At 32.8% G+C, this 14804-nt stretch overlaps 2 protein-coding genes across 5 annotated transcripts in view; one reads left to right on the top strand and one right to left on the bottom strand.

Annotated features, from left to right (window-relative positions):
• Positions 1 to 1264: 1264 nt before the first annotated feature.
• On the bottom strand, positions 1265 to 6112 carry LOC108748480 (RING finger protein 121). 2 transcript variants are annotated; one of them, XM_018486675.1, is made up of 8 exons: positions 5962 to 6112; positions 5642 to 5676; positions 5361 to 5502; positions 5131 to 5285; positions 4832 to 5060; positions 4510 to 4745; positions 4299 to 4415; positions 1265 to 2091 (listed from the first exon to the last, which is right to left on the bottom strand). In XM_018486675.1, exons 1-8 carry the CDS (start codon positions 5995 to 5997, stop codon positions 2031 to 2033), a joined length of 1011 nt encoding a protein of 336 aa, XP_018342177.1. In that variant the 5' UTR covers positions 5998 to 6112; the 3' UTR covers positions 1265 to 2030. The 2 variants fall into 2 exon arrangements, with proteins under 2 accessions (XP_018342177.1, XP_018342178.1); XM_018486676.1 differs by lacking the exon at positions 1265 to 2091 and having other exon boundaries at positions 4222 to 4415.
• Positions 6113 to 7783: 1671 nt separating this feature from the next.
• The window catches only part of LOC108748499 (protein kinase C and casein kinase substrate in neurons protein 1), a 62229-nt gene continuing 55208 nt past the window's right edge, over positions 7784 to 14804 (top strand). For all 3 annotated transcript variants that reach the window (XM_018486716.1, XM_018486717.1, XM_018486714.1), the window contains exon 1: positions 7784 to 8082. The gene's annotated coding sequence lies outside the window, so the exon portion shown is untranslated. The remainder of the gene's footprint in view (positions 8083 to 14804) is intronic.

The raw sequence follows: 14804 nt of genomic DNA, 5'->3' as shown, positions 1-14804 counted from the left end.
AAATATGCGAGTTGCGTTATAACGATAGTTATTGCGAGGGGAAAGGAAGGAAGTCGTGCGCTTTTTCTTTTATATATATATATATTATATATAATGTATACACAGGCGAGTCGCGAGAGACACCGCTCGTCGGACGCGCTCGTCGCGCTTCTTTCTACATGCCTCCGAGAAATTTGCGGCGGTCGCGTGATATTTCGTTTTGTACATATAATACGAAAAAGAATGATATATCGTTCCGTTCCGGTGACGACGGAGCGCTTCTTGTGGCCCTGCGACTGATACAACACGGAGTCTTCGCGATACTTCGGACACGGTGAACGCGCCTGAAGATCAACCACGAGGCGATTCTCACTCTGTGCGCGTGTCGTACACATTCCTTACAGAAATTTAATACTAGAGATTATTTACTTCAGAAAAACGTAATACTAATGATTAATTACTTATTAAGTATCAAACAACAGTGCTTTTAATACTCAAGATAAATAATTCATCACATTTCAGTATTAATTGGATTTCTGTAAAGGATTGCAATCGTTTTTCGCGCAAATGACATCACCGTATCCAAGAAATCCTCGAAAGATCCAAAACAGAGAGCTTCATATCCGAATGTAAGGAACCACACGTGTCGTGAGAATTTTTATCCTAGACTTTTAACGAATCTCGTAAGCACCTCGCTGTGTTCGAAGCGTCGTAGGAAGCCTCCATTATCGTTTTCGCGGGCAACGAGATGAAGAAAAAGAGAGCTGCTACGTAAAAAAAAAAAAAAAAAAAGAGCCCACAATCGTAAGCGACGTTGATGTTGTTAATTAGGGTACCTACAATTATATCCGTAGCGATGGTAGTTTCGTACACCCGTGCCCGCAAAAGGAAAAAAAAAAAAGGAAAAATCATCTCACCGTAGCGACCTTTATACTTTCATATAAAGACGGCGGTCAATTTATACACGGAAAAAGAGGAAACGGAGGAAGTAAAAATTTTACTGGCATCTATTCTTGGCATTGGCGTGACGGTGAACGCGGCTCGGGTCCCGACACTCGGTATCCTCGCGTGGGACTCAAACGGCGAACCGGCGATCACCGACACGACCGATACACAACGCTCGCCCGTTCGTCTGTACTTTACTTTCTGTTTTTCGTGAACTTGTACATATTAATTGCGATTATGTAAATATCTTGAACACACATGTAAACACGCGCGCGCGCGCGCGCGCAAATTTATTTTAAAGACTACATCACGAGATATATATGTATAAATATATGTGTGAGCACATATACATATACATATATAGAAATATATTTACCATGTAATGATATTTAACAATAAGGTAACATATATTCTATACTCTTACACGCTAAGTACTCAATAAATATATCTATAAAATTTCCCCGTGTTTGTGAATGTCTGCCCCTGGACCCATCCTAACGATCCCGTCGTTTCGTGGCGTCTGAACTATCCAACAAGCCAAAGATCAAGTTTCAAGTGTTAACGTCACCATCTCTGTTTCATCGAATTCGTTGAAAGATAATCGTTAAATGTGTTTACACCCTTGGCCTCTGTTATCTTATCCTCACTTTCCTAGCGCTACCCTGTACACCTCGCCCTGGAATTTCATCCCACAAGTGTCCACGAAAGACTTTAGGTTTATAGACAAATATATATGTATATAAATATAAATATAAATACGAATTATATATAATACTCTCGCGACGGGTCCGACATGGTCTGACAAGTACCTATGGATACGTGATGTGATGAAAGTTGTTTTTCTATCGATAATAACGAGAAAGTTAATTAAAGTCTTTTAGTAACATCACTGACAAGTTGTTATCATTGTCTTTCTATCTCTCTCTTACTATGCCCACACACATACACGCACACATGTATACATTATCTTGAACCCTATACGCGTCCAACGAGATCATATCCTTTCTCAGATCTACTTCTTAGTAAGAGATTTCGAGTGTGTAAATAGGAACTTATCTGTCGGTGCTAGCAGAAAAATTATCTAACAATATAGCGTGCGGTAGTAGTTAATCCGTTACATCCGTTACGAATGTTTTTTCATGCTGATCCTCCTTCGTATTTGTTACTCTGTAAAAATTATGAAAAGAAAAAGATAATCGCAAATTCATTTAAAGTTCTTACGTATAAGTTATAAGCAATATTGATTGTGCTCAGGGAAAATTGCTACGTTTGCTTACAAGAAACAAAGATACACCTTAACTCCCTCATAACTAAACAACACTCCTTTTCAACGTTTATATTACTTTCGCTAATATTACTATGAAAAATAATTAATATATATTAATATTTTAATTTACAAAATATCTAATTTTAATAATCTTATTCTCTTACTTATAAATATTTTATTCTCAAAATATCTTAAATTTACCAATAATTATTAAAATGATGCTGATTCTTGTAATAAATTTTTTAGTCGTGAGAGAGTTAACAATAGTTAGAAATTGATTAAAAATAAATACAGTTATACATTTCACATTAATGTAATTTAAACTATTACTTTAAGATTTAGTTTTTTTAGAAATTCAACGAACGAATTTTTTCTTCCATGAAAACTACTGGACTAACAAGAACGCAATACGGAGGAATTGAATACCACAGCTAAGTATGTCGTTTTGTACATAATTTTATTGCAAAAGATGTGTTCTTCACAATAGCTGCATTCTTTACAAATAGTTGATTACATACTATTTTCTGTATACAACAAGAGATATATGTTACATTCTATTATAATCAAACAGCACAATACACTAACAAACTTCACACTTGTCGAATTAAAAGGAACAGAATAAAAGTAATAGTTATACTAACTGTTAAGAATGTAACATATATCGGATATTCTTCTTCTTTAGAACGATCTTAAAAAGGAAGTACTATAAATAATAATTAATATTATATTTTAGAAACATCTCTCAATATTTAGAGCGACTAGCAACAGAGTTAAGTGCAACTATAATACAACAATGATAATACATATGCATGTATAATATAATACTTTGATCTCCATTTTTTTTAAATGTTGCGAAACTTGTGTGATATTTACTAGAAAAATGTTATTACTCGTAAAAGATTTACTAAGAAATGAAAATTAAATCAAAAAGTAATTTTTTGAAGAACACTTATGCAATCAAATTTAACGGAATCTGGCAGAGTTAAAAATATCGATATTTATTCACTAATAAAAAGAAACATGATATTTATTAGATGGATAATTTTCTCTAGTTATCACTTATAATTTATAATTTTATAAATGTGAAATACTTTTCCGATTTGCATCTCGCAATTGCAAAACATTATTAATCAGAGAATATGATTAACACAATTTGAAAGAAGATATGTACATGTCAATTATTTGATGTAAACTTAACATTTTTTACATAAATTATATACTATAATATGAATAATTTTGTAAGTAATTATACAATTTACGGAATACATACATGCATTCTTGACTTTCTCGTAAATGCATATTTTCTGACAAAGCAAATATTGGAAGCAGTACCCATTACTGGCTTAAGTTAGGAATGATGGAATGTATTTGTTAATAGTAGGAAGTTATTAGAACACATTTGCAAGTATAAAAGACAAATGAATAGAAATTTAACACTTCACTATAACTTGATATTTAACTGCTAAAACTGTTCAGACGGAATAATTAGTTTAAATAGAGCAATGTAGAAGATAATAGGACAATGATTTAATCCTGCTCATGTCTTTCATGAAATATTATTCATGCAACAACCATTTTCAAAAACAATTGTTTTTAACATGCGTTCAAAAACTCTTTTCAGAAGGAAAAGACAAAAATATCACATTTTTCATTAATTCTTATATTAAATCACTCATTTAGTATGTGGCACGCTTTTTTTAGATATATATTTACATTATATCTAGTTTACACATTCTCATTAAGCTTTAATATTTGTTATTATGAAAGATTTCATATAATAAATTTTTCTATTTTTATTTCTTTAATTTACAAAAATGTTTATATATTTATTGTAAGATTTTTGGAACGCTATTTTCACGAACATCTCTTTTCTAGAATCAACATGTAGTATCATTACTAATTTAGACACGAGTAGGATTATTGATTTTTACTGGCATTACATTTCCTATCTAATAAAACTTTTTTTATGAGTAAAAAATAATAACAACATGTACAAAAATACAAACACAGTATTGAGATGCCTAACAATAAGTTATCATTCTCTTTAGCGTTGCAATAACAATGATGCATGTGAGAGCAGTTGATTTTTACCAACATTGTTACTTACTCAAGGCCCAGAGACCAATTGATACCTTGAACTAGAAACAAAATTAACGGTTGCCATGCAACAAGCCATCTCAACCAATCCAGCAATTGACCGTATAAAACGTGCGGCCGTTGCCAACTGCATTGTTCGTTAAGGCATTTAATAAATATTTTTTGAACCATAAAACGATTGTTAGTAGTAATTTTTTTCGTGTTACATTATAAAAGGATACGGATTGCGGAACATTTTCGTTAAGTCGACTTTCTCTTTGCAATAAGGACAAGTTTGCTTTTTCCCCACAATGCACCAGCCCCTAATGCAAAACTCGTGAAAAACATGACCGCAAGTAAGCTTGTATGTATTTTCGATCACACCTTCTTCATGCTCAGAAACTAAAAGTTTATTTCCACATACTGCACAAACATTTACTTCCAGAATCCTGGTTGGCATGCTATCGGGAGTATAATACTGAAAATCACATTAAACATCGTACAATTACATATATATATAATATATATTTAACGTCTTATACAATGCATATGTCTAATATGTACTCCGATATGTGATGCCATTGTGTCAGCACATATTTCAGCAATATCTCTTCCTAATACTCCAAAGTAAAGACCATAAAATATGAACAACATGCCCCAATCCATCCAAACATGAGGCTTAACATTTAATATGATATTTAGACCAAAGAATGTAAGCAAAATGAAAATATATCCGATTATACCCAATACATAGCTGAGCTTATAAATAAAATAAAACCATTTGTATACTAATCTGCAAAGAAATAAAGTTTTATTATTTCATGATTATTGCTGATACACCATTAATAATTACTTGGCATTACCTGGGTGTGGTACCTTCGATTGGTCTCTGAATGGCTTTTCTTACTACTAAACCTGTTATACACGAGGATAAAAGCCATAAAAATATAAATCTCCACCAGTGATTCTTCAAACTAATTCCAAATGGAATAATCCACATGGCTACTAGTGTTACAAGCTGCAAAAAAATATTGTATTAATATATAATTTTATATATTTAAAATGTGATAAAGAAAACAATATTTTATTCCACCTGGTATGATTTAAAGTGCCTCTTCTTCCATTCAATCAGTACAATCTGTGCTACTGTTAACGTCACTAACAATATAAGCAGCATTTCTGCGTGCATAGATTCGTGACCTCGATGCTGTTCGTGCATCTTTATGTGCTCCACTCTAAAAAATTAGTTTCATATAAATTACATTAATATACGTTTCCAGATTTTTTTTTTCTAATCATAGACGTTACAAGTCAAACTATAAAAACCGACAAAAGGTTTTTGTTATAAAATAACTATATAATTTTGTAACTTGCCTCCATTTTTCCTCCGGAGTCAATTCTGCTTCGCTCTAAAAATAAAAAGTGTAACAGCTACAAAATACTAAAGAGTAACATGTCCAATATAAAATAATATGAAAAATTTCTTAATGAAAAGATTATGCAATCTTTTAACAAACATATTGGAAAAATATTATGTATGTCAAAAATAGAGATAAGGAAAAATATATATTAAATTTTTGCAAGTCAGCGAGTAATTATGAATGCTACGATTGTTATTCGAAAGGTTATGTTTTGATGACGCATACTATATTCATATAATCAAGTGGCTAAATACATAAAATTATAGCACGTACTTTGTTTGGCATTTGATGTAAATTCGTGGTGTGCATCGTGAATGTTGTATCACATTAACTCACAGAGAAATATGTATTAACAAACTGAAGCGGCTGCCGCGTTGCAGAAACATCTTAGCTTAGCAGTTAGCACATCTTAAAATACCGTTAGCAGTACTGAACATTCACTGAATGACCGGCATTTGAGTTATCTGCATTATCATGAAAATTTTTTAAATTTCTGTCAATTATACTATTTTTCACCTGATGATATATGCCGTCCGATACTCTTTTGACTTTTTGTCAATTTTTGAGAATTTGAATTTTTGCAGCTATACATATATAAAATTTTAGGAAGATTTAAAATTACAACTGCTAAGATAGTTAATTAGTATCTACCCAGCAAACGAAAATGGATTGAAATGGATTCAAATTTTTAGAAATATTGATTCACAAATGTTAAAATGAATGCTTTTCAATTGTGTATTTTTATTCATTTATAGGAATTGCATGGAGTATATCTCTATGCCTCTCAATCTAAAAATAATATTAGCTTTTTCTGTGCATTGTGAATACTGCTCGATTCAAAATTTGGAATAAAAAATGCAGTTTTTTAATCCAATTGCATCCAATTGAATCTAATTGAATCCAATTAAATCTAAAAAAAAGTATTCAAAATACGCATAGAAAAAAATTTTAATCCATTCTCGTTTGCTGGGTGATTATTAAGTATATTTTTTTTATTTTGTCTATTTCTAAAAACTTAAATTTTTATCTAAAATCTTACAAATTTTTCAAAATTTTTCTAAATTGCAACTCTTGGAATTTTAATAATAGTTTCGCTTCTTACTTGATTGTATTCCGATATTTTACTTGTATTTGAGAGTTTAGAATTTCACAGTTAAAATTTTTTACTATCAAAAACTTTTAGAAATTTACAAATGTTTTTTTGCTGATTTTTTTGTCCACCAATGCTTTGCTAATTTTTGGTCATTCAAAGTTTCGCGGTTCACAAAATACAAAAAATATATAAAATATTATATTATCTATTATCGATAATTATGAACTTTGCAATTAATAAATTACTACGAGTCGGTAAAGTTAACTACAAAGTTTGATTTTGTCATTTTTATTTCTTTTATTTTTAGATTTTTTATTTTTACTGAAATTTTGTTATCGCATTTGTCTGCGATTTTTATTCGTGCCATATAGTACAATATACAAATTATTCGATAAAAACCAACAATACGTAAGGGTAGATTTCTGAGATTTTGAGACGAAAATTAATATCAAAATATCGAGGATAATAGTTCTTAAATTTTTTATAAGTAACTTAAATTATAAGCACTTAAAATTATCGAATCATATGATCTAAAGTTCGTGCGTTTAGATATAATACAACGAAAAATCTAACCTTACGTAAGCGCGATATTTAAGTGCTTATAATTCAAAAACTATTACCCTTTACTCTTTGGTTAGAATTTTCATCTTAAAATGATCTCAGAAATTTACTCTTAATTAAGTGTTATTACAATCTTACCGAACACCCTTTATATATATAATGAAAAATATTTGTTACACGCATACATATAATAAAATAGAATATATTTTATGGATTAGTGTATTATTTAGAAGGAAAGAAGCGTTAGCGATTCATTTCGGTAATCAAACAATGAATTCAAATCGCCCGCGCGCGGTTTTGCGTGATTAGTTCGCGTTTTCGGCGAGCGAGTGCGCCTCGCGCGCAGTCGTTGTCGTTCGGATCTCTACGGCGCTAAGCCACGCCCAGAAACTCCTTTGGAGAGGGAAGGAGCTGGAATGGTAATTCACTGTCCGTGGTGCAGCAACATGAGCGTCTGCGGTACCGTACGTTGAGAAAACACGCGACGTGACAAAATTCCATTGCCGTGAAATCGCGCACCGTCGTACGTGTCAGCGGGTCGCGCGGTGTTCGCGTGTTTCTCGCGTGTGCCAACAGTGTCGGGTGTGTCTGAATACGTTTCGTACACGTGGATAACGCGGTTACCTCCGCCGCGAGGTTAATTCTCGCCGGGATTCTACGGAAGGATATACCGCCGAGTCTCCGATCGGTCTCCCCTCTCCCCCCGAACGGTCGCCGTCGTGCCGGAGGAATTGCTTTCGGTGAGTAACCCAGAATGTTGTCTTCCTTCTCGCGATCGACGAGCCGCGGCGGCGCGAGTTGCGCGGATTTGCGAAATTCCTCGATCGCGACCGATCTCTCATGCCTTTGGCAGGCAAAAAATTGTTTGTGTTTATTTGAAGGGGGGGAAAAAAACGACCGTTTGTTCTCACGTCGAGTCGCAAAAACAAGTCGAGATTTTCAGAATGTCAAGAATTCACGATCGTGAATCGCACGTGAATTCAGGAAACTAAGTATATGTACATAGCCGATTGATTTGAGGAATATTTCTAAATCTTGTTGATTTTCTTTCTTCCTCCTGGCAAGTGACGTCTACCGGAACGGGCGCAATGTCGGTTTTGCCAGAAGAACGGCTGTATCGCATTTCGGAGCACGGTTGCAGAATAGTCGGACATTCTCACGACACCGTATTCTACAAAACGGCAATTAGCCGCTATCGTAATTATATTCTTGTTGTTTAGCGTCCATACTCGCTCCTTTTCACGAAGCTTTCAAGGACTTCACGCGACTGTCTTAAGTAGTGATTAGAGGTCAGTTACCGGTCAGCCTTTCTACTTCGGCTCGCGATGCATCGAGTTTATCTGTTTTCTACAAGATAAGCCGTGTACGCGGCTTAGATTTCGTCGCGAGATCGCGGTCGGGCAGCGGTGTGCCAGATCGTCGCGGAGACGAGTCTCTTTTCCTCGGGTTTTTTTTTCTCTCCTTTTTTTCTTCGTTCCTTTAAAGACGCCACGCAGTTTAGCGGTCCATGATTCAGCGGTGAGCCGCGATGGTGGAAGTTTTGTCGGCGGCGCCGCGATTACTGACCCTGAGGACGCGACGCGGAATGCGGAAAACGCCGCGGAGAAGGTCAATACTTTCGCGACCGGCTGCCGTTCGATCTCTGCATCCAATATTGAATCGACGAGATCGCGTTTATCTGCGATCCTTACCCGTATCCACATTGCAATATACATAAATATATACAGAATGGTTATAAGCTGTACTGTTAACCATTAGTTCACGATTGATTTTCCGATCCTGTACTACATAGGACGGATCACATTCAGTGTTTCGGATTAATTTTTCATCATTACTTTAATAAATATGCAAAATTATTATAAGTAATTCTCGCGTATATGCTTTGACGTTTTTTGAAAGTATTTGTAAGGTTGTGTATTTAAAAAGTATTTACTGTGAAACACTAATCATTATAAAAATGGATTCATTTACTTTTTGACTTACATGGGAATGAAAAGTGACAAAATGTTATTTAATTCACGGAATTAAGTTAATATTGCTCCTTTAACATCCAATATATACTCTAACAAATTTTAAGAGATGATTCTTTACGTTACATAATTCAAAAATTTTATATGATCATATATCGTTCAAAATGACTTATGCCCGTTTCTACCAATGCAGTTTAACTTTAATCTCGGTTCAATTAACTCATCTTTTTCTAGTTTTAAGAATAAGAAAAAGATGACGAGTAAGTTGAAAGTTAAACTGCATTGGTAGAAACGAGTGTCAGAGTTTTAAAGAATGTCAAAATTAAAGGAAAAGTTTTGTTTTTCCCAAAAATTTCGAAAAAACTGTAGTTAAAATGTACACAATTTCATTAAAATAATCCGAATTTTTTTGGAATTTTTCCTTGAATTTTGACACTTTATATTTTTGAAAGTAAACTGTTTCAAACATATGGTCTTACGAAGTTTTCGTCTTAAGACGGCTCTCCAGACGACGTGGCCATGATGTACGTACATTCGCTGAATATTGGTCTAAATATATAGCTAATCATGCCATGTGTGTGTTTATGTGTGTAATATTTGCTATAATATTGACGTACTTGGCCATGTCGTCTGGGGAGCCGCCTTTAATTTAGTGTGATGAGAATGAGTCTCCAAAATTATGTAATGCTTAACTACCACTCTATATACAATGAAAAGTACATATATATGTATATATGGTAAAATATATTTTTATATAAAGATATAGATACATTACATACATATATACATATATACATAAATATATACGAAATGTTTTACGCGTGACATTTATCGTCGTACTACTCGTACTAATTTATCGTGTACGTTAATTACAATTCCACGATACACGTCTCATCCTCCTCGCCGATTTCGTTCGCGTTAATCGCGAGAATTAATCGCCGACGACGGCGATTTTGTACCGTGGAGGCAAGAAAATTTAGGCTCCCTACTCGCATCGTGCATTTAACGTTAATTGTGAGCTGTTCGATTCTCAGACCCAGATAATGTCTCGCGCACGATTCACACGTACGATGAAACGCGCTAAATGAGATATGAATGTGGATCTTGAAGCTCGAAAATCTCTAATTATGGGGCAGCGTTGAAAAGAATAAATTCGTTAATTTTCTAATTTAAGAAAATATCCCGAGGAGCATTCTGCCTCCGATTGTCAACATTGTAGGTTCCTAATTTTCTATTTTCCCAGCGCATCGCTATTAATATAATTTGTATTGCTCATGAAAGGGAGAGAAAGGAAAGGGAGAGAAGGAAGAGAAGTTTGATAATGCAATTTCGCCGGTACACGCGGAACGAACGCGTAAAGTCAGGGAACCCCGAAGGAGCAAAGTCCTCTCACGGCACGGTCATTTGGACGTCGCGCAAATTGGCAGACCTCCAGGTTTTCCGTACTCTCACCCGTCGGCGTTTGCTCGCTGCCCGCGAATATCGCATTCCTCGACAGCATCCGCGTATGTACGCTACATGTACTGTACGTACATGTGTGTGTGTGTGTGTGTGTGTGAGAGAGAGAGAGTGTGTGAGTTCGCTTCCGCCATGGCGACGTGTCTAAACGCCGCACGTGCCTTACGCTTGAGGATTGAATTAATTCATGTTGGCATGAATTTTTTAACGATAAACATCACACCCAGAGAAAGGTTTCTTCGATTTAAAGAAATGTTTCTTTCCTATGCGGTTAAAGAAAAAAATTTCTTTGATTTCAACATTATTTTTTGAAATCAAATAAAACAATTTATTTTATTTAAAGAAATTATGTTCAAATCAAAGAAATTTTTTCCTCTAATCGCATAGCAAAGAAACATTTCTCTGGGCGCAGAGGTGATCTCAAAGACTTTTCTTTACAGTCAAATTTACGTTGTACTAGATTAGTGCATACTAAAAAAAAGAAGTTACTATACATGAAATTAGTAAAGTTAAATGTAAAAGCATGTAAATATTCTAAACTATTAAATACTCAGTAACGATAATGGCTGCGTTCAGCAGAGAAAACAGCTTTGCAATTGTTGTAAGATTCTTTAATGAGATTGATTATACATTTAAATCCCGCAAGGAACTAAGAGAACAAGAATTAATCATAATACATATTAAAGAATTTTATAACAGAGCCATTATCACGTTATTTAACAGAATATAGTATACATATTATTTCATTATCAATGTTATATTGCATTATATACCATTGTATTTGGATACTTTAAGTAGTGTACTGTAAAGCAGTACCTTTAATTAATGTGCATCTAATGTAGCGTGAGTGGCCGAATTCGCTATTGTAGCTAATTCGATTGAACTCACATTGGTGCACATTAAAGCCGTCGTACACAAATTAATGTAAAGATACACCTAGAGAAAAAGTTGCTTAACAAAATTTTCTTTGCTGTACGGTTAAAGAAAAAATTCCTTTGATTTGTGAAAAAATTTCTTTGATTTAAACATTATTTTTTAAACTCAAACCAAATTAATATGATTTAAAGAAATGATTTGAACGTCATTTCTTGGATTTGAACATAATTTCTTTAAATCAAATAAATTTTATCTGATTAAAAAAATAATGTTTAAATTTCTCTGGGTGTTTAATGTAAACATATAAAAACGTGTAAAATCGCGAAATCCTCAATACACTTATTATTAATTAAGGTAAAATAATATATTTCAATACACTTTATTATTAGTTAGGTAAAATAATATATTTCGTAATTCAAAGTATCTACATTTTACTTTTACATTCAAATCAAATCAATATGTAACAATGGCTTTAATGTGAATTAATGGGACGTTCAATTAAATTACTATTATTAGATATCGTTTTTCTTAAAACATTTATTACATTAATATAAAACTTTTTTCTATCGAACTCTTACTGTTAAATTCATAATGTCAAATTATATCTAACGTGAGTTATTTTTTATTATTTTTATGAGTCATCACTGCTCCCAATATATCGTTATGTTAATTTGACTAAAACAGTGAAGTTATACAATTTAATTCAAGAAAATGTATTGATTCAAATTTAATTTATTATTAAGTAAATACATACGCGTTAATACGGATGAGGTTTACTTTGAAACTAACCACAGAAATGGATATATTACGTTTTGACATAGAAGTTAAAAATAACAAAATGTTATTTAACACAAAGGATTAGGTTACCATTACTCTTATCTAATCTTACAGTGTTCTAAGCATAGAAATATAGACTCGTATTCAGAACGCGCTTATGTTAACACGCATTTAGCAATAGTTCACGTTACATGTACTATAGAACATGTACTATAGAATGTCAGAAATAAAAGCGCACATTTATCGATAAAAGCGCGTTTTGAATACAGACCATGAAATATAAGTTAATATTTATATAATGTTTTGAAATAAAAAACGTTAAATATAAAGAGGATTGTAAAAGTGAATGATGCGAATGATATGTTATAAAAAAGGTAAAGATAAAATATATGAATAATAATTAAGATTAGAAATTAAAAATGTATAAACATATGGAAACAGAAGAAAGTAACGTAGAGCATATTCTTCAAAGAAGTATTATCGTAAAGATGTCAAAAGTAAACGAATTGTCATAAATATGGACGCAAATGGATGACAAGAAGATTTATTCCCCGCTTTCACCTTTAACAGATATGTTTTGTTTGAGATTCACTGATCGAAAAACGTTTAAACACAAAGAGATTGTGTTTGAACATATTATTTCTACATTATCGGACGATTACTCGAATGAAAATTCGTTAGCTTTTCATCAAATTTTTTTATCAAACAGCAAACGGGGAAGTGAAATCTAATCTAAAATGGGATGATGTTTGCTTTGCGATATATATCCTCTAGAATTTAAAATCCCAATGACTAGACTGGAATCAATAATTTCATTGGCTGATGCGAAGGCGAGAAAACAAACTCGTGAATTTTCTACAGCTATATACAATAATAAAATGTTTATAACATCAAAATGACATAATAAGAATGTTTATATCAGTTGAAAAATACGACTCATGTATACGGTACGATCTTATCAAACAGACTGATAATACAATCGCACTTATCTTAATCATGATAACGTGCATAAATAATTTCCAGCTACTTTTGTCACATATTACATCGATGTTGTACCATTAAAATGCTGATGTGAAATTGTTACTTGGAAACGTGTGATTTTCTTAATTAAAGAGGAATTTTGAACTAAAAAAAAAAACTCCTTAACATACCATAAAACATACCATAGAACCACCGGCACTGTAAACGCATGATTAAAAAGGTCACAGCGGCGCGACGTTGTGACGTTGTTTTATTGGCTGAACGATGTCGGGCTCTGTAATCACTGACGCCTCACGTAATTGCATGATGCCCCGTGAGGTATATTGCCAGCGAATTGACTGGAAGGCTAAGGCCAAGGGTGGTGATTGTTCGATGGAAAGAATGAACGCCGTTTATTATCGCAAAAAAAAAAAAATAAAAAAAAGAAGTAATCTCTCCTAATCTCTTCCTCTTCTAATTCTAACTGATTGTTGTAAAGTATGATAACAGCTTTTACAAATTGACGTAAAATCTCGCAAATGTGCCAACACGAATCTGCATTGTCATAACGTCGAGAATTATATTGAAGGAATGCACACTGTGTACTTTGAAATAGCTCGAACAAAATCGAGCAAAATCAACTCCAGTGAAATTGCTCACGCGAGTTTTTCAAAGTATTTAAATACCACACTAAGAAAAAAGTTGTGTATATATGATTGCACAGTAAAATAATTATGGCCGGGAGCTCCATTTTTTATAGTTATTATACTGCTATTTTTTGGTATATAGAACTATAAAAATAATTATTATTACTAACATCATAGTAGTAATAGAGCTCCTAATCATAATTATTTTACTATGCAATTACAGTCACAAATACCAACACTTTTTTCTCAGTGCATGTTTAACAAGATGTCCAGAACACTATTAAATTTATAATACCGAATTTGTATTATTTTTAATTATTTCTGTAAATCTCCATTCTCCTCTGTTTTTACTCAATGTATCATTAATTAAAATAAAATTAACCTTATTCCAGTAAAATTAACCTTATTCTATTGTCAATTTAAACAATGGAGTTAAACAGTTTAAGTCCAGAAACGTATTAATTTTACTTGAATTGAATTTATTTACTAAGTGTTTACGTTAATATGAACGCTGTTTATTTTGAAACTAAGCAATTCAATTTCATTAACTGCGTGTTTTTTTAAACCAATGTTTTGAATTAAAATAATACATTTTCATACACTTGGAAGTTAAAGATGACAAAATATTATTTTACTTAAGGAATTGAAGTTCATCCTTTATAATATTTAACGATGTTCACATTTTAATTCCACTTTGACATAACTTTGATGATTTAAGTCTTTTAAGAATCGTCACACACACACACACATTATCTCTCGTGTATCTCGTCTTTC

This window comes from Trachymyrmex septentrionalis, unplaced genomic scaffold (genome assembly GCF_001594115.1).
Source record: "Trachymyrmex septentrionalis isolate Tsep2-gDNA-1 unplaced genomic scaffold, Tsep1.0 scaffold223, whole genome shotgun sequence".
Taxonomy (NCBI): domain Eukaryota; kingdom Metazoa; phylum Arthropoda; class Insecta; order Hymenoptera; family Formicidae; genus Trachymyrmex; species Trachymyrmex septentrionalis.
The sequence above is the reverse complement of the archived record's forward strand: the minus strand, read 5'-3'. Positions and strand labels throughout refer to the sequence as shown.

Excerpts from the sequence above, each read along its gene's own strand:
- LOC108748480 (XM_018486675.1), bottom strand. The coding sequence starts at position 5,997 with ATGCACACCACGAATTTACATCAAATGCCAAACAAA. Across the intron at positions 5,677-5,961 it reads TACATCAAATGCCAAACAAA|AGCGAAGCAGAATTGACTCC; the intron begins GTACGTGCTATA and ends TTTTATTTTTAG. Across the intron at positions 4,416-4,509 it reads ACGAAAATGTTCCGCAATCC|TTGGCAACGGCCGCACGTTT; the intron begins GTATCCTTTTAT and ends CGAACAATGCAG.